General features: G+C 62.4%; 2 protein-coding genes across 7 annotated transcripts; one reads left to right on the forward strand and one right to left on the reverse strand.

Annotated features, from left to right (window-relative positions):
- The first annotated feature begins 5 nt into the window (after positions 1-5).
- On the forward strand, positions 6-14,599 carry TMEM175 (transmembrane protein 175). 5 transcript variants are annotated; one of them, XM_081149850.1, is made up of 11 exons: positions 6-114; positions 5,895-6,055; positions 6,300-6,338; positions 6,948-7,045; positions 8,842-8,893; positions 9,134-9,169; positions 9,841-9,924; positions 10,256-10,420; positions 11,177-11,255; positions 11,363-11,498; positions 12,947-14,599. In XM_081149850.1, the coding sequence occupies exons 2-11, from the start codon at positions 5,903-5,905 to the stop codon at positions 13,590-13,592; spliced, it is 1,488 nt and encodes a 495-aa protein (XP_081005976.1). In that variant the 5' UTR covers positions 6-114; positions 5,895-5,902; the 3' UTR covers positions 13,593-14,599. The 5 variants fall into 5 exon arrangements, with proteins under 5 accessions (XP_081005976.1, XP_081005979.1, XP_081005978.1 ...); XM_081149853.1 differs by having other exon boundaries at positions 11,416-11,498; XM_081149852.1 differs by having other exon boundaries at positions 19-114; positions 6,951-7,045.
- DGKQ (diacylglycerol kinase theta) lies at positions 13,910-27,158 on the reverse strand. 2 transcript variants are annotated; one of them, XM_081149827.1, is made up of 23 exons: positions 26,811-27,158; positions 24,173-24,252; positions 23,370-23,469; positions 22,941-23,026; positions 22,738-22,863; positions 21,819-21,972; positions 21,679-21,726; positions 21,487-21,587; positions 21,182-21,420; positions 20,993-21,083; positions 20,831-20,885; positions 20,652-20,713; positions 20,138-20,288; positions 19,676-19,714; positions 19,034-19,149; positions 17,505-17,656; positions 17,119-17,267; positions 16,817-16,995; positions 16,367-16,467; positions 16,069-16,215; positions 15,852-15,963; positions 15,623-15,775; positions 13,910-15,245 (listed from the first exon to the last, which is right to left on the reverse strand). In XM_081149827.1, exons 1-23 carry the CDS (start codon positions 27,064-27,066, stop codon positions 15,144-15,146), a joined length of 2,799 nt encoding a protein of 932 aa, XP_081005953.1. In that variant the 5' UTR covers positions 27,067-27,158; the 3' UTR covers positions 13,910-15,143. The 2 variants fall into 2 exon arrangements, with proteins under 2 accessions (XP_081005953.1, XP_081005954.1); XM_081149828.1 differs by lacking the exon at positions 22,738-22,863 and having other exon boundaries at positions 26,811-26,904.
- Between the last annotated feature and the right edge of the window lie 755 nt (positions 27,159-27,913).

The following is a 27,913-nucleotide window of genomic DNA, read 5'->3' on the forward strand; positions in this document are numbered from 1 at the left end:
TGCGCGGTGCGCGGGTCTCGCGGAGAACTTCCGGCCGTCGAGTTCCGGGCTCCCGGCTCCCTGGCGACCCGGGCTCCGACGCGCGGGACGGTGGCCGCGGGGACTCCCGCCCAGGTAGTGCGGCTCCCGGCCGAGCTCCTCCGGTTCCCTCGGTGGTCGTGTCTGCGGAGACTGGGGGTCAGGGGCCCCTCCGCGGCCTGGGCGGAGCCAGCTGTGCGCGCGGCGGCCGGCGGTGCCCGCAGGCCCGGGCTGCGGGAGGGGCGGGTGACCGCCTGGGGGAGCTTTAGCTTCGCAGCGACCGAAACCCCCTGCGCCATTTAGTAAGTGAGACTGGTAGCACCGTGGACGGCCCTGGCTTCTCGGGTTTGGTGGGGGCCACGTAAGTGGGTTTGTTTTTTAAGAGTCGGTTGTTACTAAAGGCTGGAAAACTTAAATTTTAAAACCCAGTGTCCCAGCTTCTGTAGGAAAATCAGACCCAGAACCCCGTGTGTCACCGATCACCTAGAGCTGCTCCTCGGGGCAGACGGCTTTCACCCGACCCGTTGGCTCGTTTTTGTGCCCGGCGGGTTCAGTAGGCATCTGAGGCTGCAGCCCCTTCCGCAGAGAATTCGGTCTTAAACTGAAAAGTGCACGCGAAAGCCCAGTCCTTCCGCAGCGGCGAGCTGCAGGAGCTCTCTTCCCAGGCAGGCTACTTTGTTACCATCTTTATAGTAACAGTAGCCTAGTGTGTCCTGCGCTTTGCTGCTCACACATCCTTCTACGCGGTGGTTCATTTTGACGACCCTAGGTTGTCTTGGAGAAGGCAGTCTGGTTAACCCCTGCTTTTTTTTGAAGAGAAGACATACTCAACAATGTCATTACTTGGCCAAGGTCAACGAGTGATACAGCTCGTTGCTGTAGAATTGCACACAAATCACATGGCTTCCCCAGCCGGTGTGTTTGTCTGACAAGTAGAATACAGGTGCTTGGGGCCCAGGAAAGGGGACAGCTGGCCATGGGATGTCCTCAGCATGCAGATGGCAGTGTGTGTGCGAGGACAGACTTAGTGAGGAAGGGTTAGAACCTACAGGGCATGGACCAGCAGGAGGAAACCAAGGCAGCATGTGTCATGGAGCTAAGGGAAGGATGTTTCAAGGGGCAAAAAGGTAGCGTCCAATGTTACCTAATAGTCAGATAGAAAAAGGGGTAAAATGGATGATGGATTTAGCAACAATGAGATGGTTGATGACCTCGCCCAGAACAGTTTCTTTGCAGCAGTGAGGTGGGAGCTGCAGGCAAGTGGAGGAATAAGAAATGCGGGGGTGGGGGTGGAGATGGAAGCTGGAGTGGGGCCCTAGACGTGAGCGAGGACTTCTGAGTGGCTAGAGCTGTTGGAAGGGTGTCAGGAGGGAGGAATAGTGAAGCAGGGACCTCTAGAAAGGAGAGAGAATGGCATCCAGAGCACAGGGCAGGCGTCTTCACTTTGAACGGAGGAAAACACTTTCCGTTGCAGAAGGAGGAAAGGAGAGGCGTTGCAGGTGCAGGTAACTGCATGTATTTACTGGACTGGGAGTTAAAATTCTCCGACTGCTCCTCTTCTCACTGTGAGTAAGGTAAAGACAGCGTTGTTGAAAATGAGGAGTCGAGAAAGCTCAGAATTAAGCAGTGTGGAGAAGATCGCTGATGGTTCCTTGGGCAACCTCGTGATTACCTCAGCCAGAAGGCAGGGTAGCGTCCGACAGCTTGTTTGAATTTGGAGGCCATTCGCTCATCCTCCCCTGGCCTAGGGCCAGGAGGGGAGTTCTAAGGAGTGTGGTTACTTTTTACTCGGTAAATGTTTATGGAGCACCTTTATATCCTGGCATAGCCCTGCATGCTACAGTAACAGTCTTAGGTATCTCCAGACCACACTTCTCCTCAATTTTAGACACTTTTTCTTAGATCTTACCTCCTGTGTACATGCCCAAAACCGAATTTGTGGTCTTCATCCCCAGATTCATCCCCAGACCTGTACCTCTGTAGTAGCTTGACTGAGGACAAGTGGGTACAACTTCTTACCAAGCCACGGTAATAAAAACTGTGTGGTGTTCATAGAAAGGTAGCTGAGTAGGTCAATGGAACAGAATAAAGAGTTAGGAATTGGCCCACGAGTATGTATGTGGTCAGTTTATTTTTGACAAAAGGATAATGGTAATAGGAGAAAAAACAGTCTTTTCAACAAACAACGCTGGGAGAATTAGATGTCCGTGTGTTAAAGATGAATCCGTACCTTCCATCATGTGCAAAAATTAACTCAAAATATATCATACATCTAAATGTGAAGCCTTTTAAGCCATAAAATTAGAACAGAACCTGAGATTTTTTTTGTTAACCTTCACCTGAGGATATTTTTTCTATTATTAGAGAGAGTGGAAGGAAGGGAGGTGGGGAGAGAGAAACGTCTATGTGAGAGAGGCACATTGATTGGTTGCCTCCTGCACGCACCCCAACCTGGGCTGGGGATTGAACCTGCAACCCAGGTACGTGCCCTTCACGCTAAATCGAACCCAAGACCCTTCGGTATGTGGGCTGACACCAGTGGGAAACACCAGCCAGGACAGAAACTGAGATTTTTTGATATGACACCGAAGCTCATTCCATAAAAGAAACAAACTGGACTTCATCAAAATTAAGAACTTTGAAACACATTGTTGAAGGTGTCCTTTGATAGGTGAATGGATAAACTGGTACATCTTTAAAATGGGATATTGTTCAATAATAAAGGAAATGAGCTCTCAAGCCACAAAAAGGCATGGAGAAACCTTAAATGCATGTTGCTAGCAAAACAAGTCATTCTTAAAAGGCTGCACACTGTGCTTCCAACTCCATGATGGAAAAGGCAAACCTGTGGAGACAGAGTAAGGTGGTGGCTGGGGGTTTGAGAGGGAGGGGAGGAGGGAGCACGGGAATTTTAGGGCTGTGAAACTTCTGTGTGATGCTGCACCAGTGCATACAAGCCAGCATTTTTCAAAACCCATAGAGCTACCACAGAGTGAGCCCTGTGTAAGCTGTGGGCGAAGTTGCTACCATGTATCAGTGTTGGCTCACCAGTTGGGCTCGGTGCCACACTAGTGCAAGATGTCAGAGGGGAAGCTGGAAGGGGAGTGGTCAAGTACACATGGAACTGCTTTCTGCAAACCTAAAACTCGAAAATAGTCTTATTAATTTAAAATGTGCATATACTGTTGAGAGAATGGAAGACAGCCCAAACTGGGAGAGAATATTTGCAAACACATACCTGATAATGGATTTGTATGTGGAGTATATAAATATATGTAAACTATATGCATAACCTCTGCATAGTCTTCGCAGTAATTTCCAAACTTCTCACCTGGCACACGACGCTCTGTGAGTCAGTCTAGCTCGGGTGCAGGTACCAGTTAGAGCTCCTGCTCCAGCTTCACCAGGCTCTCCCTGCTCCAGGCACCGCGCGGCATTGTTCCAGGATTAAAAGAGATACTATGTATAAAGTGCTTGCAACAATGCTTGGTCCTCAGTGTGCGCTCAGTAAGTGCCACTCACTGTTCCGGTGACTCAGCTTGGGCATCCCCTCTGTGAGCCTCCCCAGGCTCAGTCCATGCAGGAAATCTCCCACAGCACCGCAGTGTGTCTCCCTCACTGTGGGTCATTGTCCTGTTCCCTCTGCCTCTGGCACCTGGCACAGCACATAATGCCCCCCTGCTCAAGTCTTCAGTTACTCCTCCATTATATGAACTTGCAGCTGCTTATTTCCACCAGGATTAAAATTCTTCCGTCTCTTCCATCTTTAACTTCCTCAACTGCATGCTCTTCTGTGTCAGCCCTGTGTTCTTTCATCACTGCCACTCTTAAAGCTTGTGTGTGATGCCCGGCCTGTGTGGCTCAGTGGTTGAGCATCATGAACCAAGAGGTCTCCAGTTCAATTCTGGGTCAGGGCACATGCCTGGGTTGCGGGTTTGATTGATGTTTCTCTCCCTCTCTAAAACCTATCTATATATATTTTAAATTTTTTTAAAAAAGCTTATGTATGATGAAGGTAACGTAGCTGACATGTTTTGAACACTTGTGTGTTAGGCACTAGGACTATTTTAATCCTAAAATACACACAACAAAATTTAACCATTTTAACCAACTTAAGCATGCAGTTTGGTGATGTGAGGCACATTCACATGGTTGTGAGCCGTCACCACCGCCCACAGGACCCTTCACCTTGCAGACTGAGATGGTGTCCCGATGAAACAGTGACTCCATAGCCGTCCCTGCCTGCCCAGCACCCGCCCTCTGCTCTGTCTCTGTGGGACTGGGCACCGTGGGAGTGAGATCACACAGTCCTCGTCCTTCACGACTGCTTGCTTCACTCAGCTTAGTGTCCTCAGGCTCACCCGTGTTGTGTGTCGGCGTTTCCTTCCTCTCAGGCTGAACAGCACCCCGCTATGGGGATGGATACGTTCGCTTACCCGCCCTCCTTAGATGGACACTCAGGTGGCGTCCACCCTGAGCGGCTGTGAGTGATGCTGCTGCGGGCGCGGTGTGCAGACACCTGCAGTGGCTTATTCATAACCTCAGGCGGCGCAGCCAGCATTTTACAGCTGGTGAGTGGGTGAGCGTGTAGGTCCAGCCACGTTGGTAACTACACAGAGAAAAACACTGCTTGTCACGAAACACGGTGAATCTCGGGTGCATCACTGCAAGTGAAAGAAGCCAGACCCAAGGGGCGCCATGGGGTATAAGCCCACCTATGGGACAGTGTGGGGAAGGCAGAGCGATGGTAACAACGTAGGTGGGGGCCAGGGTTTGGGGTGGAGGAAGGCTTGACCACACAGACTGCTTGGGGACAGAACTGGTGTGACTGGGGTTACACCCTGTGTGCCCTTGTCAGAACTCTTAGAACCGTGCAACAGTGAGCGGACACAGTGAGACGTGGGTGGGAGAGGCAGCAAAGGCCAGGACCCATTCCCGGCCCTCCCTGCTGGTCACCCCGTGTGGCCCGAGTGGTGGGCACTGCTCTCCCATGCTCTGTGCTCGTGCTGTGGGTTGTGATCACAGGGAAGGGGGAAGGTTTTGTGTGGACTCACATAAATGGTCCAACGCTGTATCATTAGGCAACTTGGTGACCTCTCAGTGCGTGTTTCTGAGTTTTAGTCATGTGGCTGTTTCATCATTTTCACTCCTATCTCAACTCGGCCACCAGAGCAGAGAGCCACAGACAGGAGCTTACCTCACAGCCCTGAGGCTGGACGTCCGTGGTCGGGGGCAGTCAGTGCAGCTTCCGCGAGGCCGCGTCCTGGCCTGCAGCCTGTCACCGTCCTCACACCACACAGTGGCGGAGAGAGGATGCTCTGGTCTCTTGTCACAGGGCTCACATCCACCCTCAGCACCTCGTCTGACCCCATTTGCCTCCACATCCCATCCCACTGGGCTGGGGCTTCGGCACAAGACTTGTCAGGGACAATCAGTCCACAGCACTTTTATTTTTTTTTAATTTTTAAAAAAATATATTTTTATTGATTAAAGATAGAGGAAGGGAGAAAGAGAAACATCAATGATGAGAGTCATTTATCGGCTGCCTCCTGCACGCCCCCCACTGGGGATTGAGCCCGCAACCTGGGCATGTGCCCTGACTGGGATTCGAACCCTGACCTCCTGGTTCATAGGCTGACGCTCAACCTCCAAGCCACGCCGGCCGGGCTCCAGCACTTTCTAACAGTCCATTTGGGGTTTAATAATTGGCTTTGTTAGAGGGCTTGTGACGTTCGTTGCTGGGCCCTGCTTGGGTGTAGACCCTGCGTGATGCTTCCTCCCACACACCTGAGACAACACCTGCCATGGTCACGGCAGAAGCCAGCAGGCCAGGCCCCAGGAGCCCCCTGGCAGACTCAGACCTGTGCTCTTCACAGGCCCCGCCATGTCCGGGCCCCAGACCCCAGAGCCAGCCCTTGACGATCAGGGAGACTCCCCCATGGACACCAGGGAGGAGGACACCGCCGCTGCGACCCAGCACTCCCACCGCATGCTCAACTTCAGCGATGCTCTGCTGTCCATAATCGCCACCGTCATGGTCCGTGGGGCCCACCCAGCTCAGAGCCACTCCCAGCCTTGCCGCCCTGGGCAGCCTCTTGGTGGAGCCTGGCCCATCCCAGCAGCATCCCAGGCTCTGCTGCCCCTCAGGCAGCCGGAGGGGCGGGGTGGGGGGGGGGAGCAGCCCTGTATTGGCGCAAGTCCCCAACACCATGGCCTCCAAGGAGCAGTCAGTGCCCAACCCAAGAAACGTCCCTCGGTTCCTTTTGTGTCTTTGTTGGCAGATCCTGCCTGTGACCCACACGGAGATCTCCCCTGAGCAGGTACGTGGGCCCCTGAGCCTTGAGGACAGGCTGGGAGGGAAGCACCAGGTCTCTCACAGTGGGTGCTCAGGGAGCGAAGGCCAAGCCGCTGGCGGCCTGCGCAGTGCACAGGACACGGAGGTTTCATACCAGAGGCCAAGGGGAACGGTGTTCTTTCTACGACAAAGTCTCCGTGAATAGCCAGCTCGGGTATCTCTGAGTGAGGAGCACAGTTAGGAGCTGAGCCTGATTTCAGACATTGGAAAGACCCTGGGGTGCCTCCTCGCCTGTGACCAGGCGTCCTTGCAGCAGCGGGGAGAGGATGCCCATGGACGGCTGGGGTCTGCCCTGGACGCCCCGGCGGCCAGAGGGCTGCTTAGTTCGCCTCTTTCTCTGTGGGCAGGTGACGACAGTGTCTCTCGCAGGGTTCTGACGAGAGTTGACTGGAGATGCGGTGGAGTCTGCCGTGGGCAGTGTCACCCAGAACCGAGGCGGCCAGTGCCGGTGCTCGGGGCCCGGGCTGCCCCCACGGTGGACCAGTGCCTGGCACCAGCAGTGCTCAGGAAAGCCGGCCCCTAGGGCTGCAGGCGCCACAGAGGCAGCCACCTGATGGGACACCCTCTATCCCAGCAGTTTGACAGAAGTATACAGAGACTCCTGGCCACCAGGATTGCCGTCTACCTGATGACGTTCCTCATCGTGACGGTGGCCTGGGCAGCACACACCAGGTACCGGTGGGTGGGCGTCCCACCCGGAGGGGTGGTCGCAGCAGCTGCACTCACGGCCCCCACCAGAGAGACCCCTCGCAGGTCGTGGAGCTGCCCCTCGCTGCCTGGGCTAAGCCCCAGAGGCATCGGGCGGAGGGCTCCCTTCCCCACCCCTCGCCCGTTCTCGCTCCGGGCCTCAGCTTTGTCCTAGCACGTTAGGGCAGTGGCAGGGCCGAGGACCGTGGCGGGCGAGAGCTCGCAGGTCCAGGCGGGGCACCCCGCTGTCTTCTGGAGCCGTCTCGAGACGCACAGGGAGGGCTGGAGCCGACGCCCTCTGCTCCTGTGACTACGTGGGGACCCATGTAAGGAAGAAAAGCTTCCTTAGGACCTGAGGGGAAGGGCTCAGAGCTGCACCCAGGGAGAGGCTGGGTGGGGTGGGCACCGGGTGGTGGGGATGTTCATATGAGGCTTTCAGGCTTTGGCACTTGCATGAAGAGTGTCACGGTGTTTTCTGCAGTGACTGCGCCTGGTGGCTTAGGGGCGGCCTTTCTCCCTCACCTCCCTTGTTACAGAGAGGAGGCCGTGTGGGTGGCCACGGACCCCTCTGACCGGTCCTGGGCTGGTTCACCTGAGGCCACACCCTGCTGCTGGAGTCTGACCTCTGGGGCCAGCACAGATCCCCCAGCCCCAGACCCTTGGGGCCGTGTCCTCGCCCAGGGCTTGCCCTGAGTACTGGCCCCCAGGCCACCCTTGGTCCCTGGCTGGACACAGACCACCCAGGTGGAAGGACCGTGGCCACTGAGCACAGTCCAGTAGAAGGCACATCCTCAAAGGGGTCAGAGCCTCAAGGAGACCCCTTGGGAGCAGGACAAGGACAGGACTGCGGGCCTCAGGAAGGGATTTTGTTTCCAGCTGCTGAATGGACGCCGGTGAGCTCTGTGGCATGTGGTCTGCTTCTGTTTCTTCATTCACGCCCTGAGCCTCGAGAAACATCCCTGCTGAAAGCTGTTCCAGCAGGAGTAGTGTGGGACATCCTGAGAGGGTTTCCTTATTTTTGTTTTTATTATCTTTATCATCTCTTTAAAGATTTTTTAATTGATTTTTAGAGAGAGAGAGGAAAAGAGAGAGAGAAACATCCATGTGAGAGCAAAGCATGGATGGGTTGCCTCCTGCACGCCCCCGACTGGGAATCAAGCCCCAACCTGGGTCTGTGCCCTGACCGGGAATCGAACCAGCAGCCTTTCGCCGCCCAACCAACTGAGCCACACAGGCCGGGGCAAGGGTTTCCCTTTTTAAAAGTGGTCTTTGGACTTGAGGCCTGAAGAGCGAATCCACTGTAGGCTGGAGCTCGTCCTTCTCAGGATTCCCATCTTGTGTGCACCCAGTGTGGAGGCCTCACAGCTTGGAACAGGCCCCCAGGGGACCCCAGGTGGTGTCCCGCTGTGGCCCCACATGGGCCTCCCTCAGGCTGCGTGGCTGTGGGGAGCAGCCCCAGCCCCACGTGGGCAGCCTGCTCCGGGCTGTGAGGACATTGGCCCCCAGAGCTACCAAGTGCGCCCGTGTTTCCACGCCGATTCTGTTCAAGCAGCTGTGAGGAGAGTCAGGAAGCTCATGGAAATGTCAACGTAGTTTCTGGGGCGCTTGTACCCTCTTCCGCAGGTTCTCAGTGTTTCCCAACCTTTGTACACTGAGGAGTAGTTTAAATTTGGTTAAAAATGACACACTGATGATTTAATCAGAAAACATGGAGAGTGTTGGATGCTGTTGGAACGGTGGGGTTGATGGCACATCTCTTCCTGTTTCTCTCAATTGTTCAGGTTGTTCCAGGTGGTTGGGAAAATAGACGATACCCTGGCCTTGCTCAACCTGGTGAGTCTCCTCTCACTTTGGGGAAATGACCGTGTGGACCCTCCCTCCAAGGAGTGAGGGCAGGCTCTCAGCCTCTCTGCCAGTTCCTCACAGCCTTCCCGGGGGCGCCCCAGAGAAGCTGAGCCCGACCTCTTCTCAATGGGCAAGGGGGTGGGGTGGAGGTGGGGGACACACCAGCCTGGAGGGACAAGCTGCCATCCCTCCCCCTCCCCTTCCTCACCCTGCCCTCCGGCTTCCCAGGCCTGCATGATGACCATCACCTTCCTGCCGTTCACAGTGAGTACTGGTCCTTTCCTAGGCCTCGCTGGGCCCCCTCCCCTCCACCCCAGGATCCAGCCTGCCCCCTGCTGGGCTAGAAGACTCAGAACTCAGGATCCTCTCTCCTCAGAACCTCAGACCAGCAGGGTGGTGCAGGGCAAGGAGGAGAGGAGGTTTGGGGGAGCCGGCAGCTGTGCCTGCCAGGGGCAGGGGTTACTTAGGTTTGCAGGCTGAGTGGAGGAGTAGAGGCTCCCAGGGGCCCTAGCAGGCCTGGGCTGATGAGCCCCCCTCCGTGCTTACTGGTACTCCCAGCTCCCACCTGCCCTGGAGCCCTCAGGCTCCTGGCCATCCCAGGCTCATCCCCAGCATGTGGCCCCCACACACCTCCTTGTCTAACAGCACCCCTGTTTGCACCTGCCCCCACTCCCTGAACTTGGACAGAGAACAGTGGTCTGAAGGCAGGGCTGTGCCTCAGAGAACGGGGCCTGGGGGATTTCTTAGGAGTGTGATGACGCTTCAGCTCTAAAGGGTGAAGCACTGGACGACCTACTGTCTGGGAAGGGACGCCCCCAGGGCCCGGCCACCTATCCCCTAGACAGCCCAGCCCAGACACAGGAGGCTCATGGGCCTGGACCCCAGGGCCCTGCAGAACCTGCTCTTGTGGGTTTTGGGGTTTTTTTTCGCTGCAGTTTTCCTTAATGGTGACCTTCCCCGAGGTACCTCTGGGCATCTTCTTGTTCTGTGTGTGTGTCATCGCCATTGGGGCCGTGCAGGTAGGCTGCCCAGGCGCCCCCCCACCCCTCAAATGTCCTCTGGAGCTGGGTGCTGGGTGGGCTGTGGCTGCAGTGAGAGCCTGCCCAGGGGCTCCTGCCGTAGGCTGAAGCCGAGAATCCAGAGGCTGAGGCTCCAGTTCCCACATGGAGAGTGAAGGGTCCTCGGCAGGGCCAGCAGAGCCATCTGAGACCCCCACACACACCAGAGCAGGGGCTCCTGTCCCCTCTGCACCCCTAGAATATCCCACTATGAGCCTTACAGCAGAGCCCTGCCCTCTGAGGCCCCCACCCTCGGCCTCTACTGGACCTTCCAGGCCCTGCTCTCCCACAGGCGCTGATCGTGGTGTATGCATTCAGCTTCCCTCACCTCCTGAACCCCCAGATAGGGCGCTCCGCCCACTGTGGCCTGTACCGGCGGCATGTCCTGCAGATCATCCTGCGGGGCCCAGCGCTGTGCTTCTTAGCCGCAGGCTTCTCCCTGTTCTTCTACCCACTGGTGAGTGGGGGCCCGGCAGAGGGGGGGGGAGGGGAGGGCGCACAGGAGCCCGGCTTCTCACTCAGCTCGCTGTCCTCAAGGTTCACCACATTGCAGCAAGTGTCAGACTCCCCTTGCCTTTCATTCCCCAACAACGTCCCATGGTGTGGGTGGACCTGTGCTTGTCCATCCCTCATCCACAGACGGGCAGCTGGGAACACAGTGCGCAGACACTTCCAAGAGCCTACTTCCACTTCTGAGTAAATACTCAGAAGTGGGATTGCTGGGTCGTGAGGTAGTTGTGTGCGCTTTTGGGGGGAAACACACCGTTCCTCAGAGGGGCTGTGCCTTTTTACATTCCTGCTCTCCGTGCACAAGGCTCGTGTCCTCTCCTTGCCAGCCCTGTTTCTGGTGTGTGGAGAGTAGCTGGCTGGTGGGTACGGGGGGAGGGCGCTGTGCCTCGATCCTGTCTCTGCCGTGGGGGAACTGAGAATCCCCAGGGCTCCGGGCCATGGGAGTCCTCCCTGCCCCGTTGTGAGTGGGTCTGGTAATGTCACATGAGGATCCCTCCTTTTTTTGTGTGTGAACCTTCACCTGAGGATTATTTTAATGACACATGAAGAACTCCATGCTGTGAGCCGGGGGCTCCCGGGGGCCTGTGGACGCGGCAGGAAGGAGGCCAAGCTGTTCGCCTTGACGAGCTATAACTCACCTGTGCTCCGTTTGTGCATGCCACCCTCCCTCTGGAGTGGATCTGATGTGTGCTGTCTCGTGCAGTCATACCTGCTGATGGCGACCGTCATCTTCCTCCCCCACGTCAGCAAGGCCGCCGGCTGGTGCAGGGACAGGCTCATGGGTGGGTGCTGAGTGCAGGTCCCCTCCCTGGCCTGCATGCACCTGGCCCCCTGGGGAGAGGGCAGCCCCAAGGGCTTGGCCAGCTCCTTCTTCCTGCCACGTCCACAGGCCCCCGGGAACCCCCGGCTCACAGCATGGAGTTCTTCACATTTGACCTGCAGGAGCCCCTCAGCAAGGAACGGGTGGAAGCCTTCAGCGACGGGGTCTATGCCATCGTGGCCACACTCCTCATCCTGGACATCTGGTGCGGATCCACACTCAGGTTGCCCCAGGCTTGTGGGATGGTGGGTCCGTAGCCCCCTTTCCACGAAGTGCCTCTCATTCTCCAGCCCCAAAAAGGTGCTGCCCCCCCCCCGGAGAAGGAATCCCACCCTGGGCAGGGCTCCCAGCATGTGGGGTCCTGTGCCAGCAGCCCCCACCTCAGCCTCCCTGCTGAGCCCTCCACTAGCTCTCCTGACCCGCCTCTGGGTCATGCTTTTACTTCTCAGGTTTATCTGCTTCCTGTCAGGATCCCGCCTTTTTTTGTGTGTGAATCTTCACCTGAGGATATTTTTTCCATTGATTTTTTTTTTAGAGAGTGAGTGAGAGAGAGAGAGTCATTGATCGGTTGCCTCCCGCATGCGCCCTGACCAGGGCTGGGGATAGAACCTGCAACTGAGGTATATGCCCTTGGCGGGAATCGAACCCGTGACCATTGCAGGGGTGCCGCTAACACTCTCACCAAGCAACGCCAGCCAGGGCTGTCTCCCTCCTTCCTACGGCCTTTTGTTCCTTGGCTGAGTTTCAGAGCATCTATTCAGTTAGCACGGTAGGAGCCCCGGTTCCCTGCTCTGCGTGTGACAGTCCAAAGTCTTCATTCCCGATTCTCTCCTGGGAATTCTTTTTACCATAACTTGTGGATTTTTAAAATTGGGAGCCAGTGTCCACAAGTACCAATCTCAGGCCTAGACCCAAGCTTCTGGAATGATCTGCTAGCTCAGGTCCCCTCCACAAGTGGTGTGAGGACTGGCCATGGTTGGAGGCCAGGGTAGGGGATGTGCTTCCCTCCACTCTACCGAGAGCCCTGGCCACCCTCCCTGCTGGCCCTGAGGACTCATGGGTCCCCAGGCAACCTCCTCAGGCTTTGTCTCCTGCTCTCTCCTTCAAAACCTCAAGTCCAGCCCCCCCACACATACACATGTGCAGCACCCCTATGGGGACAGAGTGTCTCAGGCACCTCCCCCTGGTGGATCAGAGCTGCCACGTGGCTCTCTGGCTGTGCAGTTGAGGGCAGCAGCCCCCACGACCTCAGGAGGTGAGCAGCCCAGGGCTTGACATGCCCTAGAATTGCTCCTCACCATCACGTCTGCGGGTCTGTGCCCCAAGTGGACAGGTGGCTGCAGGAGGGTAGACAGGCCTCACAGGCACCCACCCGTGGAGCCCAGAAGGGCTCGGGCTCAGGGCTAGGGCTGCTCCCCAGCCCGGGGTCCAGCAGGCAGGGCTGCCAGTTAGCAAAGAAACAGGATGCACTGCAGCTTGAACTTCAGGTGAGGGACACGTGATCTTTCGCTGTACTGAGCGTGTGTGTAAATAGATGACCTGAACTTAGTGTCCTTCACCCAACATTCAGGGGTGTGGGAGCAGCAGCTAGGTGGGGGCGGGGCACTGACGCCTGCACTGAAGCCACTGAGGTGCATCTGTTCACATCCTCAGCGAGGACAGCGTCCCAGACGCCAAGGACGTGGAGGAGAGGTTCCACGGCAGCCTGGTGGCCGCACTGAGCGCGTACGGGCCACAATTCCTGGCGTATTTCGGCTCCTTCGCCACCGTGGGCCTGCTCTGGTTTGCCCACCACTCGCTGTTCCTGCACGTGCGCAAGGCCACACAGTCCATGGGGCTGCTCAACACGCTCTCGCTGGCCTTCGTGGGTGGCCTCCCGCTGGCCTACCAGCAGACCTCGGCCTTCGCCCGGCAGCCCCACGAGGAGCTCGAGCGCGTGCGGGTCAGCTGTGCCATCACCTTCCTCGCCAGCATCTTCCAGTTCGCTGTGTGGACCGCAGCCCTGCTGCGCGAGGCGGAGACCCTGCAGCCCTCTGTGCGGTTCGGGGGCCAGGAGCACGCCTTCATGTTCGCCAAGCTCGCCCTGTACCCCTGCGCCAGCCTGCTGGCCTTCCTCCTCACCTGCCTCCTGAGCAGGTTCAGCACGGCCATCTTCCACGTCATGCAGATCGCCGTGCCCTTCGCCTTCCTGCTGCTGCGGCTCCTCGTGCGCCTGGCCCTGGCCCTCCTGCGGGCCCTGCGAGGCCTGGCCCAGCCCGCACACTGCGCCGAGGACCCGTTGCTTCCTGCTTCCTGCTAGTGCCAGACCCTGCCCGGGTGGGCTTGTGATGTCAGTGCCCAGCTCTATCCTGGGCCCGCACAAGCTCACGGCTGCGTGGGGGCTGGCAGTCAGGTGGTTGGGGGCTGGTGGAGCCTAGCCGCGACCCCTCAGCCTTGTTGGGGAGCAGGGGGTGTGCTGTGGCCCTAGGTCCTCTGGGCCAGGCAGCCCCTCCCGGGACCCCTTGGCCCAGTCTGATCTCCCCTCCCTACATGCAGAGCTCCCTGGCAGCTGCCAGGCTGCAAACCACCCCTCCCTGTGCACCGGTCCTTACACAGAGACAGGAGTGAGACAGCAGCCAAGGCCATGCCCAGATGTATTTGTGGCAGACATAAGTTAGGGTTGCAGGTAGTGTAGGTTACCAGGAGGCCACTGACGCAGAGCCACACAGACACCCTTTAGAACAGGATGGTCACCCTAACCCCAATTTACAGACAGTCCTACAGACACTCAAAAACGGGGCCTGCAGGGAAACAACAATTACACCACAGAGATAGGCAGAGGAAAGCACGGCTCAGAGGCACACAAGCTGAAGCCAGAGGCTGCTCAGTGCATTGTCAGTGCAGTTTTGGCAGAAGCTGGGGGAGTATGGAGGAGGGGGAGCACTTCTGAGGTTGAGGCCAAATCTCAGGGCAAAGCCACCAGGGGTGCCAGAGGCAGCCCTGCCAGAGGCACTAGCAGCAAAGGGACCCAGCTCAGGGTCTGATGATGGGGAGAGGTGGGGTCTGTGGGGCCGCCTCTGGGGCCTCGGGAGGTTTCCCAGGCAGACAGTATTTGGTCAGGTTCCTCCTGGAGTCTAAGACAGCTCTGTGGGTCATCTGACTTGGGCTCGGCAGCCATGTCCCACCTCACGGGTCTCCGTGTGGAGGAGCACAGAGGCCGCAGGGATCCTGTCTGCTAAGCAGACACTGGGAAGGGGCTTGTTGATGGTTGGCAAACAAGGTACAAAGTGCAAGTCATCCTTGGTGATTAAAGCTGGCTCCTCCACACTTCCTGTCACCACTTTATCTGGGCCCTGCCTCAGGGCCCAGGTCTGCTCAGTTCTGGTCCTTCCAGGCACTTCTGCCCACCCTCCAGGCACCAGTCCATCCTTAGGACGGTGGCCAAGTTCTCTTGCTTCCTCAGGCTCTCCTGCACAGTGCAATCCTGTCACTCCTGGGCCACAGCCAGGCTTGCGGTGAGGAAGTCGGGAGGCCAGAGGAGCTGGTGGTGGGTGGGTGCCCCACATCTGCTGGGCACACTAGGACCCTCGGAGCCAGCTACTCTAGGAGCACTCAGGGACCGCCTGAGGGACACATATGAGGTCCAGGGCTGCCAGCTCTCAGGGTTTGGCGGTGGTGGGAGACACACAGGGAGGCATGCCCTCCATGATGGCCTGGGCTCCAGGGAGTAAGGATCAGCCAGCCAGAGCCCCTGCCCACCCCAGGTCACCAGTTGGGAGTCAGGGTTGTGGGAGGAACACCCCAAGGTCGGGGCTACAGGCACATCCATCCACTGCTGTAGAACAGGCAGAGACAGCTCTGGGGCCCTTCTCTACTTGGGGCCCCCCTCGGGGGTAGGCACCCCATCTGCTTGGGCATCCTTGGGCGGTCCGGCCTTCTTAGGCTTCTGCTTGGCCTTCCTGAGCATGTGGACCTGTCCCAGGGCCAGTGAGGTCAGAGGGCAGGTTCACCAGCCAAGGACCCCAGAACACCCAGCACATTCTCGTCCCGTTTTACAGAAGGGCAGGAAATGGGGGCACATGGTTATGGCTTGTGAGGCAGGGGCTCAAGCCCCATCACTGCCCGGCAGACGCCTCCCTCGCAGGCTGGGATGCTCATTGCCACAGAGGAGAGGCAGGTGCTCTTGAGAGGCCATTCAACCTTACCTGGGCCCATGACCTCGGGGGTCAGGAAAGAACGAGACCCAGCAGGACTGCTGAGGCCATCTGGGCCCCCCCCAGCCACAGCCTGCCAGCGTTGAGCCACCTCACCACCGACTCTCAGCCCTGTCTGGCACTCCCCATGACTTACCTTCGGGCCCACAGCTGAGATGATGATGTGGCCAGGAGCCTGGACCCAGGGCTCCCCATCCACCTGCACGGGTGTGGCCTTGAGAAGCGTGACTCGGAAGTAGGCGCCCTGGGCGATGCGGATGCCGGAGCGCAGCCCACCCTGGACCTGGCCCTGGTGGGAGTGGGCAGGTAGGCTAAGCAGGCAGCACATCACACTGGGGGCCACCTGCCCTCCTGCCCACACTCACCATGTGCATGACGCCCGTCACCCCCACCACCTCCAACAGCCCATCATCCATGCGCGGCTTCTCAAACCTCGAGTCGCTGTCGGAGCCCCACAGGTCAGCCCCTGAGCCCCAGCTGTGCCGAGAGGGAAGGGCGCACAGGTGAGAGAGGCTGCACAGGGCCCAGAGTCCCGCCCGAGCCGAACCAGGCTGGGCCGGGCAGAGCTCCGCCCACTGGCACCTGGGGATGTTGATGAAGATCAGGCCCTCGATGCTGGGCAGCTCCACCTCCTGTTGTTCCACCTGCAGCCGGATCTCCTTGTGCAGGCTGCGCGAGTGGTTCATCTTCTGCAGCCCAACTCGCACGTACACACCTTTGTTGTGGAACCTGCAGGAGGAGAATACTGTTACAGGCTGGGGCCCGTCTAGCCTAAGTCAGCCCCTAGATGCCAGCACCTCTGCACCAGTTCCCACTTGTGCGTCCCCAGGAAGTACGCTGTCACCAGGAGGCGGCCCCAACTTCCTCAATCCTACGACACCTGCTTGTGAACTTGCTGGGCTCCTCCTCTCGAGCCTGGTGGAAGTCCAGGCTCAGCTCTGCATCGATGCCAATCCCACAGTAGTTACTCATCTGCACAATCTGCGGACAAGACAAATCCTCCCATCACCTACTCAGCCCCTGCCAGGTGCTCCCCACCTTCCCCAAGCGGGGTCCAGCCTCCGTCTCCAACCCAACTGCGCCGCTGTTGTCGGAGCTGCTGCTATCTGGTGACTGTCCAGCTTGGTAAATGCCAGCACCAGGAGGAGGCAGCAAGCACGTGGTACAGGCAAGGCCCTCAGCCAGCCAGCCCTGGGCCGTCACCCAACAGTCACTGCTCTGAGCCTCGACTGCCCCTTCCATAAAGGGGGTGGCACTGGCACCTACACCAGGGTAAAGGGTCACCCACAGGGGCCCCACAGCCACCACACCCTCACCAGGCACACCGGACCTTGGGGGGCTCCAGGTCAGCCACGCTGTTCTCTGCACTGGTGGCCTCGTGAGCATCCAGCAGGATGGTCCAACGGTCCATGAGCACGGCATCAGCCTCGTCCACCGACACCAGCACCGAGAGAGGGTCCTCTCCGCTGTAGCCCGGCCCCCAGCGGAGGACCCGGCCAAGGTCATTCCCTGGGGCAGTGGGGAGAGGCAGGCTGACTCCACACCCATACCCGCCCTAGGCCTCAACTGAAACTTGGGGCGGGAAGGGATGAATCCCAAGTCCCCACCTCCCAACTCACTAGCTGACCCCACCTGTGCCTAGAGGCAGGATGGCCACAGAAGGCTCGGGGCAGGCCAGCCGGTGCCGCATCTCCTCCAGGGCAGCAAGCACCCAGCCCACGGTGCCATCCCCACCACACACCAGCACCCGAAAACAGGGCACCTGGGAGAACATGTGGAACCTGGTGACAAGGAGACAGGAACTGTCTGCCACCAGTCACAGCCACGCAGGCGAGTGGGGGCAGGAGGTCAAGACCCAGCAGCGGAACGGGCCACAGTTCATCCCCCACCCAAAGCAGCCCTCAAGGGTTCCAGCACCAAACCGCAACCTGGTCGCACCAGCCCATCAGCAAGTGTGTGAAAGCCCCTCACGGCCTGCCAGGATTTGAGCCGGGCAGCAGGGCCTCCACCAGACTCACCCAGGAAGAGGCCCCCCATTGGTCAACTCAAAGATCTGGTGAGGGTTCAGCAGCTTCCGGAAACTGCAGAGCAGGTCACGGCCCTTGAGGCCTCCGCTCTTGGGATTCACAAAGACGAGGAGGGGGCAGGAGTCTGGGGGCAGCTTCGAGTGCTGACAGACAGGAACGGAGTTATGGCAGGCATCTCCCCCACCATGCTGCCCAGACAGAGGCTGTCCCCATCCCTGGGGCCACCTGGCCTGAGCCAACCTGGAGCAGCCCCCTCCCAAAGAAGGCCCATACAAGGCCCAGGGGGCCGCACAGCATCCCCAGTTCGCCATTGACCTCTGGGGACACCCCCAAGGCAAAGGGTACACCCACAGACCTTGGGCCAACGGGGCTGAAATGAGGCCGCCAGCCTGGAGCTCTGAGCACATAGGACAAGGCACAGCTGCTGACACATGTCCCCAAGACCTCACCCACCACCCCATCCATGCAGCCACAGGCACAGGCTGGACCCCACCTGCCCCGCTAGGAGCCACCTGGTGCACAGCCAGGGAGGACGCCACTCCCAGGCCCCTGCCCACCCACATGGCAGCCAGGAGCAGCAGCCCCATTCATTGGGAGGCCACACACCTCCCTTAGGCTCAGGATGAAGCCCCTCCTCCCTAATCTCCAAAACACAGTGCCCAGAAGACAGTAGCAGGAGGCTGGGGTCCCCATGGGCAAAGATGAGGCAGAGGAGCTGGGGGTCCCTACAATGAGGTTGCTGGCTGACAAGATACATACAGGTTGGGGAGAAACACAGTAGCCATGGCCCAAGGCCAAGGACACAATTGGGGTGACCTGTGACCCACCGGGCAAAGCTGCCTGCAGACACCATTCACCTGCTCCCTGGGGCAGGTAACCGCCAGGAGGCAGGAAGTGCAAGTCAGTCAGCATCCGGCCCAGCTCTGCCGCCAGGGCTGGCTGATGGCCCTCACCCTTGGGCTGTGTACCTCTGGTAGGCCACCCTGTCCTGAGCCGGCTCAGGGTGGGGAAGGGCGGTGGGGACCTGCAGGCGTTGCCCACTCTGTCGGAGGCCCTGAGCTCATTCTGTCATTCCGCTTCCCCTGGACGAGGTCAGGGGCCAGGGCCAGGGGTGAGGGGCACAGCAGCCACGGACACCTGGGGGCTGCAGGGCTAAGGACCAGTGCTGGCCCCTCACCACGCCCTGACCCATGTTGAACCTATCACAGAGCCCACCTTCGCCCAGGCTGGCTGCCAAGCACCCCTCCTCCAGGCACCCTTCCTCCAGGCAGTGCTGGGTCTGGTTAGAGTGCCACCTGCTGGCTGAGGCTGCCAAGGGCGCAAGCAGAGGTCTCACAGCAGGCTGGGCAGCGGAGTGAGGCCAGGCCCAGTGACCCCACAGAGGGAGAGGGTCCGTGGGGAGTCCTCACGGTCCATGCAGGCCTCTCACTTGTGTGGATCAAGATTGTGTGGCAGATGCCCGAGCATTAAACAAAACCAGTAGTGGCAGTCACGTCCCCCCAGGCCCAGCTCCCACTTACCAGCACATCCGGGAGCACCAGGGCAGTTAGTGGCCGGCCATGCACAACTGTGTCTCTGACCAGCATGTACAGCCGTTCGGCCTCTGCAAAGCAGGCCACGTCCAGTACCACAGCACCTGTGGCAGGTAGGCTGTGAGCTCAGGCCAGGGCAAGTTTCAGGTCAGCCCACCCAAGGGCATCCAGGAGGTACAGGACCCTCACCCCCAGGGGAGCCTTCAGGGACAGCCAAACATCAGAGAGACAGGACCTGGTGGGTGGACGTGAGGGAGGCCACCAAGACGTAGGGTGGAAGGACTGAGCACAGCCTCACTCCCCGGCCCACCAAGCCCCCTGGGAACCATGGAGGGATGAGCCCCCAGAAACAGAGAACTGGTAACTGCTGAGGACCCACAGAAGGGATATGGGCTCAGGGTGCTGTTCTTTCACTTCTGGCAAATTTGACATTTTCCACGATAAAGATGTGAACCCGCAGGCAGAACAGTGGCCTCAGTCACAGTTCAGCAAAGCATCACCCCCGAGGACCAGGAAACAAACCACGTCTCCCTCACCCGTGGCTCCCTCAGAGGCAAGAAGGGCAGGGCTCTTCCCTCTATCTGCAGGGAGCGACCTCTGACCTGACCGACTGCGGGTGGGGCGGCTCACCTTGGGAGGAGTACACGTGGCTCAGGGACACCAGGCCAGCTGCAAGGACAGGCTGTGGTCAGGGAGGCCCCCAGGGCAGCCCACCCCAGGGCGGCAGCCCCCTAGCCACTTTGTTCAGGGGAAACTTCACCACAAGGCAGGGCCAGCGACCCCAGGAAGGGACACCCTCCAACTCCAGGCACAGCCCCCTCCCCTCCACACCTCACGCCCAGAGACTAGAGCAGAGAAGACAGAGACTGGGCCTCGGGAGGCCCAGAAGCCCCTCAGAGGAGGTGTCGCAGTCTGGGCCCCAAGGTGAGGAGACCCACTGGGTGGGGCACCATCTGGGCAAAGGCTGTGACAGTGATGGGGGAGTAGGAGGACCTGGCCTCATCCAGCAGCCCCCATGGTCTGTCTCAGGACCCCTGCCCTGCCCCCAGTGGCCAGCAGCCAGTAGCCCCAGGCCAGCCCAGGTGGTCACACCTTTGGTGGCCACAGCCTCATGCAGCAGGTTTTCATACTCCTGGGGGGACAGGCCGGGAGGCAGGCCACCAACGAACAAGGAGACACGGGGGACCACAGCCCTGCTCTCAGCCACGTAGAAGCGAGTTTGACTCATTTGCCGCAGGGACGTCTGTGGGGAGGAGGAGGGGTGCTCTTGAGAGGAGCACAGGGCGGCACCCCACTCCAGGCCCTCCACCCGCACCCAGAAACGGGCCCTGGGAAGAAGAGGAGAGAAGAGGAAAGGACGGAAGACACAAGTTTCCTCCCTCCAGTCCCCACAGGAAACTCAGGGGGTCCGTGGCCCCTGAAACCCCACTTTCCAGGAACAGGTAGCCTGTTAGGAAGCAGATGAACCTGCCACGCGTGAGAGGGAGGCACTGCTGGCCAGAATGGTCAGCAGCCCACCTGGGTGGCCATGGGGGCCCTCTCTGTGAGGTGGAGACCATGGCCAAAGGCCAGCAGCTCGCAGGGGCGAGCGTCCACACCCACTGACCTGTCGGATGTCTTGGAGCCGGTTGAGCAAAAACTCTTCATCCGCCAGCACCGTCCGCTGCACTGCAGGGTGGGGGGTGAGTCAGCACTGGGCACTCTCAGGTCTGTGAATAGCTGCCGGACACCCCAGGGCACCCGGGGCAGACCGGTCGGGGCATCGGCTGCAGGCCACCCACTCACCTTGCCTACTGCCCATGAGCACCTCCACCAGCTGGAAGCTCTCGGGACCCTCGGCCTGCAGGGACAGAGTTGGGAGTTCAGGTTTGGACCAGCACCACCTCCCCAGGACACCCAGGTGGGGCACCCACCCAGGGCTGGGACCAGGGCAGGCCATGTACCTACCTGGCGCCCAAGCATTGGCAGGACCTCCAGCACCACCGCCCTCACGGTGCTCTCCGGAGTCACACGAATGGACACGTAGGCCACACCCACCCTGCAGGGGACACGCTCAGGAGCCTGGGCCGCACCGCTCAGCCCCCAACCCCTCCCAACTCCTGCAGGCAGAGCCTGTGCCCAGACGCTGGGCCTCACTTGAGCCAGGCAGGGTAGACCCTCAGGATGTCCTGGGTCCGAGGGAGGGTGCGGATGATCCAGGCCTCAGGCGAGACCTCTCGGGACCTGGGGCCCCTGCTGCCCTCGTCCTCCGAGGTCCCGCCGCTCGGGGCCCGGCCCCTGGCCCCCGGGTCGCCAGCCTGCAGCGGGGCGGGGAGCGCCTGCAGCTCGAAGTCCCGCGGGTGCCCGGCGATGTAGTAGGCTCGCAGCGCCGCCTCCTGCGGGCGGGCGGTGTGGGCCAGCGGGCGGGGCACGGGCGCCGCCGCCCCAGGGCCCCGCCTTACCAGCGCCTCCCGGGGCCCGGCCGGGCGGGGCACGCTGACCACGCGGAAGCGGTTCCGGCGCACGGCGTCGCTGCCGTCGAAGATCCTCAGGGTCTGCTTGTCTGGGCCAGAGCGAAGCGCGTGAGCGCCGGGCCGCACGGGGGCCGGGGCCGGCGGGGGGGCGGGGGCTGGGCAGCGGCCGGGGGCACGTACTGGACTCGGGCGCCGGCGCCTCTCCGTCCACGCCGTCGTCCCCCGCGCCTGCGGGGTGCACACAGCGGCGTCTCGCTCGGTCCCGTGCGACTCCCCCTCCCGCCCGGGCGCCCCGCCAGCCGCCCGCACGCGGCGCTCACCGGGCTCGGGGCCCGCGCTCTCGGCGATGCGGAAGCAGTGCGTCTTGGCGAAGTTGCGGGACAGCAGGCGCACGCACGCGGGGGGCAAGACCATAGTGCGCAGGCGCCCGAACGTGCACTCGGGGGCGAGCGCCACGGAGCAGACCGCGTGGGCCTGGGGGCGGGGGGCGGGGGCACGGCCTTGAGCCCGGGCGTCCGCGCGGGAGGGGGCGGGGCCGGGCTGGCGCAGGGACCCCGCGCGGCCTGGACCCCGGGGAGCCCCACCCCAAGAGAGCAGGACAGTCGGGCTCCAACAGAAGGGAGGCGCCCCCGGCGCATTCCACCTGGACACAGCACCACCCGCCGCGCCCCCGACCCCACTCCCACCCACGCCCCCCACCCGCCGCGCCCCAGGACCCCACTCTCACCCACGCCCCCCACCTGGACACAGCACCACCCGCCGCGCCCCCGACCCCACTCTCACCCACGCCTCCCCACCTGGACACAGCACCACCCGCCGCGCCCCCGACCCCACTCTCACCCACGCCTCCCCACCTGGACGCCCCCCAGGACCCCACTCCCACCCACGCCTCCCCACCCGCCGCGCCCCAGGACCCCACTCCCACCCACGCCCCCCACCTGGACACAGCACCACCCGCAGCGCCCCCGACCCCACTCTCACCCACGCCCCCCACCCGCCGCGCCCCCGACCCCACTCTCACCCACGCCCCCCACCCGCCGCGCCCCAGGACCCCACTCTCACCCACGCCCCCCACCCGCCGCGCTCCCGACCCCACTCTCACCCACGCCCCCCACCCGCCGCGCCCCAGGACCCCACTCTCACCCACGCCCCCCACCCGCCGCGCCCCAGGACCCCACTCCCACCCACGCCTCCCCACCCGCCGCGCCCCAGGACCCCACTCCCACCCACGCCCCCCACCTGGACGCCGCACCACTCGCAGCGCAGGCCGGCCAGCACCTCGGAGGAGCCGCACGTCTTCCGACACACCTCGCAGCGCGCCCCCGAGGGCAGGTTCCCCTCGCGCCAGTGGTGGTGGTGCGTGTCCTGCAGAAGGAGCCCTTAGCAGGCTCCACCGGCCCGGCCGCCGCCACCCCAGCTCCCGGCCAGGCCCGCGCACTCACGTGGTCCTGGTGCCCGTCCTGGTGGCACTGGCGGCAGTCGCTGCAGGCGAAGGGCACACAGTCGGGGTGAACGTGCAGCTCACACACTGGGGGGCGGGCAGGGTTAGGGGCCTCTCGCCGCTCCCCACGGCCCCGCCCCTTCTCACGGCGGCTCTGCGGGGCCCGGGCCCCCTCGCCGCGGCATCTCTAGGCGTCCTGAGCCCGAAGCGCCAGGCTGGGCCCGCCCCTCACCTCGGCGCCTCTCCGGCCTCGGGCACCTCAACGAACAGCCTGCAGCACTGGACCTGCCACAGGCCCGGCAGCTCCAGAATCCAGACCATTCCCACCCCACCCCCCAGGCCACCCCTCCACCCCTGACCAGACGCCTGGCCCTGCAGGGCTGGCTGGGCCGCCGAGGGCAGCAGAGACCCAGCCCCTGGCCAGTGGTACCTTCACAGCGCAGCGCGGGCGCCTCCAGGCTCTTGCGGCACACGATGCAGAACTTGCGCTTGTAGAGCCCCCGGGGTCCAAAGCAATGGGCCACCGGGACCTGCAGAGGGCAGAGCACAGCCTCCGTCTGGGGCCTACTGCCCACCCCCACCCCAGCCCTCATCCAGGCCTCTACAGCCCAGAGCTCCACCATCACCCCACACCACCTGCCTGACCACTGCAGTGCCCCCCAGATCCTCCTGAGGTGCTGTGAGGGGTTCTGCTGGGAACTGCCCCGCACAGAGACCTCCCCACTCTGTGTATAGGGCCACGGCTGCCCTGAGTCCCCCACGGTGACCTCACGAAGTCCCTTCTGTTGGGGGACACCTGGGGGGTGGGGTGGGAATGGTCTGGATTCTGGAGCTGCGTCCCTTCCCTGCCTGGCTGTGCTGCCCAGGAAGCCCTGGCACTGACCACATCCCCGGGTCTGTTCCATTTGGGGCAACCTGGATGAAACCGGTGGAGGAGGCACACCAACAGGCAGGAGGGGCAGTGCTGGGGAACGTGGGGGACACAGGCGAGCAGCAGTGGGGAGTGAGGCCTGGCTGCCGCTCTGGGAGGCGCTCCCAGGCAGGGATGCAGTCCGGAGCTCAGGGATCCAGACTAGCACCAAGGCACTCTCCCACCCCAGCCCCTACGCTGGTCCCACTGCCCATCCCATCCGACCTGAGGCCTGAGCACCAGTCCAGCCCTGCCTGCCCCAGAGCCCCTCCCCACCCCTCTGCCCTGCCCAGCATGGATGGCAGCCCATACTCCATACGCACTCGGACCAGGCTGGGGGCCACGCCGGTGCAGGGGGTCTTCACCTGCTTCAGGCACTTCTCATGGGACATGAAGTTGCAGACTGTGGGAACAAAGCCATTGGAGTTGGCCTCTGTCCTGCCCAGGAACCAGGAGACCCCAGGCTTGGCATGCAGGCAGGAGGCCTCAGCCAGTGGGACCGCCAAGGGCCATGATGGGGGCCAATGTTCCGACAGGGCAGAGGACCCGCCACAGTGGGTACTCTCTGCCATAGCTGATGGGGCCAATTCCCACTTGGGTGAGTCAGGGCAGTCCCCAGCCCCATCCAATTGTGGGAGTGATGGGGAGGGTAGTTCCCACCATGCCCAGGGTCATGGGGGCAGAGGGAAGCCATGGCAACAGCCTCCTCCCCCCAAAAGTGCAGAGAGACACCTTGATCCTCTGACCCCCCACCCTTCATTCTGAGAGAGCCCAGATCATGAAGCGGGGCCCTGATGGCTCTGACCATCCCAGATGACATATCTGGTATCCCAAGAGTGGTCCTGCCCCCACACACAGGCTCAACTCTCCTTCCAGTCTCTGCAAGGGGCAGGAAGGTAGATGGGCACCTCTGCACATGCCCCCAGACGGGCTTCACCATGGATTCCCTTCCTTCACCCACAACTGCATACACCCCTAATTACCCCTCCCACACGCTGTGTGCCTGCTGAGACCCGCAGCCAGCCTGTGATGACGGGCCAGGACCCTACTGAGGCCGGTGGGACGGCTGACCCAGTGAGGGCTGCATCTACCCCTGTCCAGAGAGGTGGACAGCCCAGAGCCCTAAAGGCAGTGAGCACTCAGACTGTGCTGTACCCCCGAGGCCCACCTGAGGCAAGGGGGCACCCCTACCAGTCCTGGGGAGGCCCAGCAAGACTAAGGCTCAGCTGTGAGATGCACCCAAAGATGGACAGGAATGGGGGAGACCTCAACCAGAGTGGCTGGGGCAGCCTCTGGTGGCACATGCAGTGGGGAGGGTCTGTGAGGATGGGGGACCCAAGGTGGGCCCCACTGAGGTGGGATGGGATGGACAAGGCTGCAGGGGCCGGGGAAGTGAGCAGCTTGCAGAGGGACAACTCCCCAAAACAGTCTTAGGTGAAATTGCCCACTGGGCCCAAAGGCAGCCCCATCCCACCCATTCCGGAAAGGGAGGCAGACAAGCTCCTCCCCAGGGAGACCAGAGCAGCCCGGAGGCCTTGCTTCCCAGAAAACTCCAGAAGCAGCCTGGGCTCAGGTGGGAGAAGAGGAGACACAGAGGCCCAGCAATGAGCTCTGTCAGCTTCCCTTCTCAGCACCCAGACCAGCTCTGCCACAGAGGCCAGCAGCTGTCGGCAGGCCGGGCCCAGCTTCCTCCCCTGGCCCATGAAGATAGCGCCCCATCACCTCACACCACATGTCCTGGGTGCTCCTGGCAGAGGAGGGGGCTCTTCCTCCCACATTCTTGTCAGGCCTTTCTACTTACCAAGATCACCAGCCCCTTCTTGGCTGGGGGGGGGGCAGATGTCCACACAACTGCCCCGTGAAGGTCTCCATATCAGCCCCACGCCCAGCCTCTTTCAATGAGTTGCTCAGCCCTTTGAACCTGGAGCCCTGCCTTTACCACCTCTCACCTGTGTGGAGGAGGGGGAGGCCCTGGGTCCCTGCCTTCACCACCTCTCACCTGCAGAAGGGGGCCCTGGATCTAGCAGAACCGGAGCCCTGCCTTGACCACCTCACAAGTGTAGGGGGGGACCCTGGGTCTAGCCTCACACGAACTGAGTAGGCTGCACAAACACATCGTCCACCTTAGTGAGCCTCGTGGGACTCCCCGGGGAAGGCAGGGCAGTGCAGTGTTTCCAATATGACAGAGGCCGGGGATGGCCACTCCCATGCCCGCTGGCCAAGCCACCTGGGGCAGCCCTGGGGGGTCAGGACAACCATGCCATTGACCCTGACAGAGGCATCCTGTGTGAGGGGCCCAGCCTAGACAGGGCCAGGTCTCTACAGACCTCTGCCTTCAGTGTCCCTCTGCCCCCAGAACCAAAGGTCTGTCTCCCTGAGCAGGGCAAAGGCTCCCACCCCACCACCCACCTGCCCCGAGGAAGGGGCAGGACTAGGGCGAGCAGAGCCTGGAAGCACACGGACCGGCCGCCCGGGAGCCAGAGGAGGGCGGGCCTTTTCGCCCGGCGGGCGGCTGGGCACTGGGTGGGAGCCCTGTTGGGACACGCAGGACTTGGGGTGGCAGGCCCAGGGCAGGTTGTCCGGGAGCCTGAACCGAGCGGCGCAGACAGCAGGCCCCTGTGGGCGGCAGAGCGAACGCGCCCTGGGTGAGACGGGAGCGGCGCGGGGGCCGGGGCCGGGGCCGGGGCCGGGGCCGGGGCCGGGGCCGGGCGGCGCTGCCTGGAGGAGCGGGCCACGCGCGGGCCCGGACTCGGCCGTCGCCGTCCCCGCGGCCGAGCCACGCGCAGCCCCCCATCGCTGCACCTGCCCCGTCGCTCACCCCGCCCCGCGGGGGCGTTCACGCCCCGTCCCCCCGGACCCGGACAGGCGAGGAAGCCGGGCGCCCCGAGCCCTCCTGCCCCGCGGCCGGAACGCGCCCCCGCGGGAAAGCCCCCGCGGGCCGCGGCGGGCGGCGGCGCTCACCGTCGCACAGGAAGCCGGCGAGCCCCCAGATGAAGTCGGAGCAGAGGTGGCAGAAGGTGGGCTTGGTGAGCATCACCTTGCGGAAAGCGTGGCCCGGCCCCGGCCCCGGCCCCGGCCCCGGCCCCGGCCCCGGCCCCGGCCCCGGCCCCGGGGGCGCGCGGCCTCCGCTGCCCAGCTCGGGGCTGCAGGCCGGGCTGCCCGGGCTCGGCGAGCCGCCGCCGAGCCGCGCGTGGGCCCCGGACTCGGCCGCCGCCATCCCGGCCCCGGGCGGCCCAGGCCCCGGCGGCGGGCGAGAGCCGGACCCGCGCTCCCAGCGAGGCCGCGGTCCAGGCTGCCCCCGCCGTCCGCGCCGGCTTCCGACTGCACCCGCCGCCACTGCGCAGGCGCGCTCCCGGGACCCAGCCGGGCGGGGCGGCGGGCGGGGCGGGGCGGCGAGGCCGAGTGGGTGCGGCCGCGGGGCGGGGCGGGGCCTGGGGCGGGGCCGGCAAGAGCTGGGCTGGGGGCGGGGCTGCGCGGAAGTGCGGCCTGGGCGGGGCCTGGGCGGGGGCGGGGCCTAACGACGTGGGGCGGGGCGGTGGGGGCGGGGCGGTGGGGGCGGGGCGGTGGGGCGGGGCCGGCAAGAGCTGGGCGTGGGCGGGGCCAGGGGCGTGGGCGGGGCGTGGGCGGGCTGTCGTGGGCGGGGCCGGGGCGGGGCCTGTGGCGGGGGCGGGGTGGGCCTGCGGAGCTGGGGTCCGAGTCGGGGGCCGAGCCCCGCGGCGTGGCGCTGCCCGGCGCGCTGGAGGCCCGGCCCGGCTCCCCGCACGCGGCCCCCCGACGTCGACGCCGGGCGTCGGCACCCGCGGCGTCCCGGCGCGCGCCTGCGCAGGCGAACTCCTCCCGCGCGGTGCCGGCATCCCGCCCGTGGCTCGGGATTGTGCCAGCGGTTGTGCCAGCGAAGCGGTGGCACAGCCCCGGGTCCCCAGGGTGGGCTCAGGGCCAGGCTGGCGTCCGCCGCAGAGGAAGAAGGCGATGGAAACGGCCCTGGGCTGGGCGGGCCTCGGGGGTTCGGACGCGGGGACCCTCCCTGCCCGCAGGTGCCCGGCCAGCGTGGGCCAGGACCTTCC

This window comes from Miniopterus schreibersii (genome assembly GCF_964146895.1).
Source record: "Miniopterus schreibersii genome assembly, chromosome: 1".
NCBI classification, from domain to species: Eukaryota; Metazoa; Chordata; class Mammalia; order Chiroptera; family Miniopteridae; genus Miniopterus; species Miniopterus schreibersii.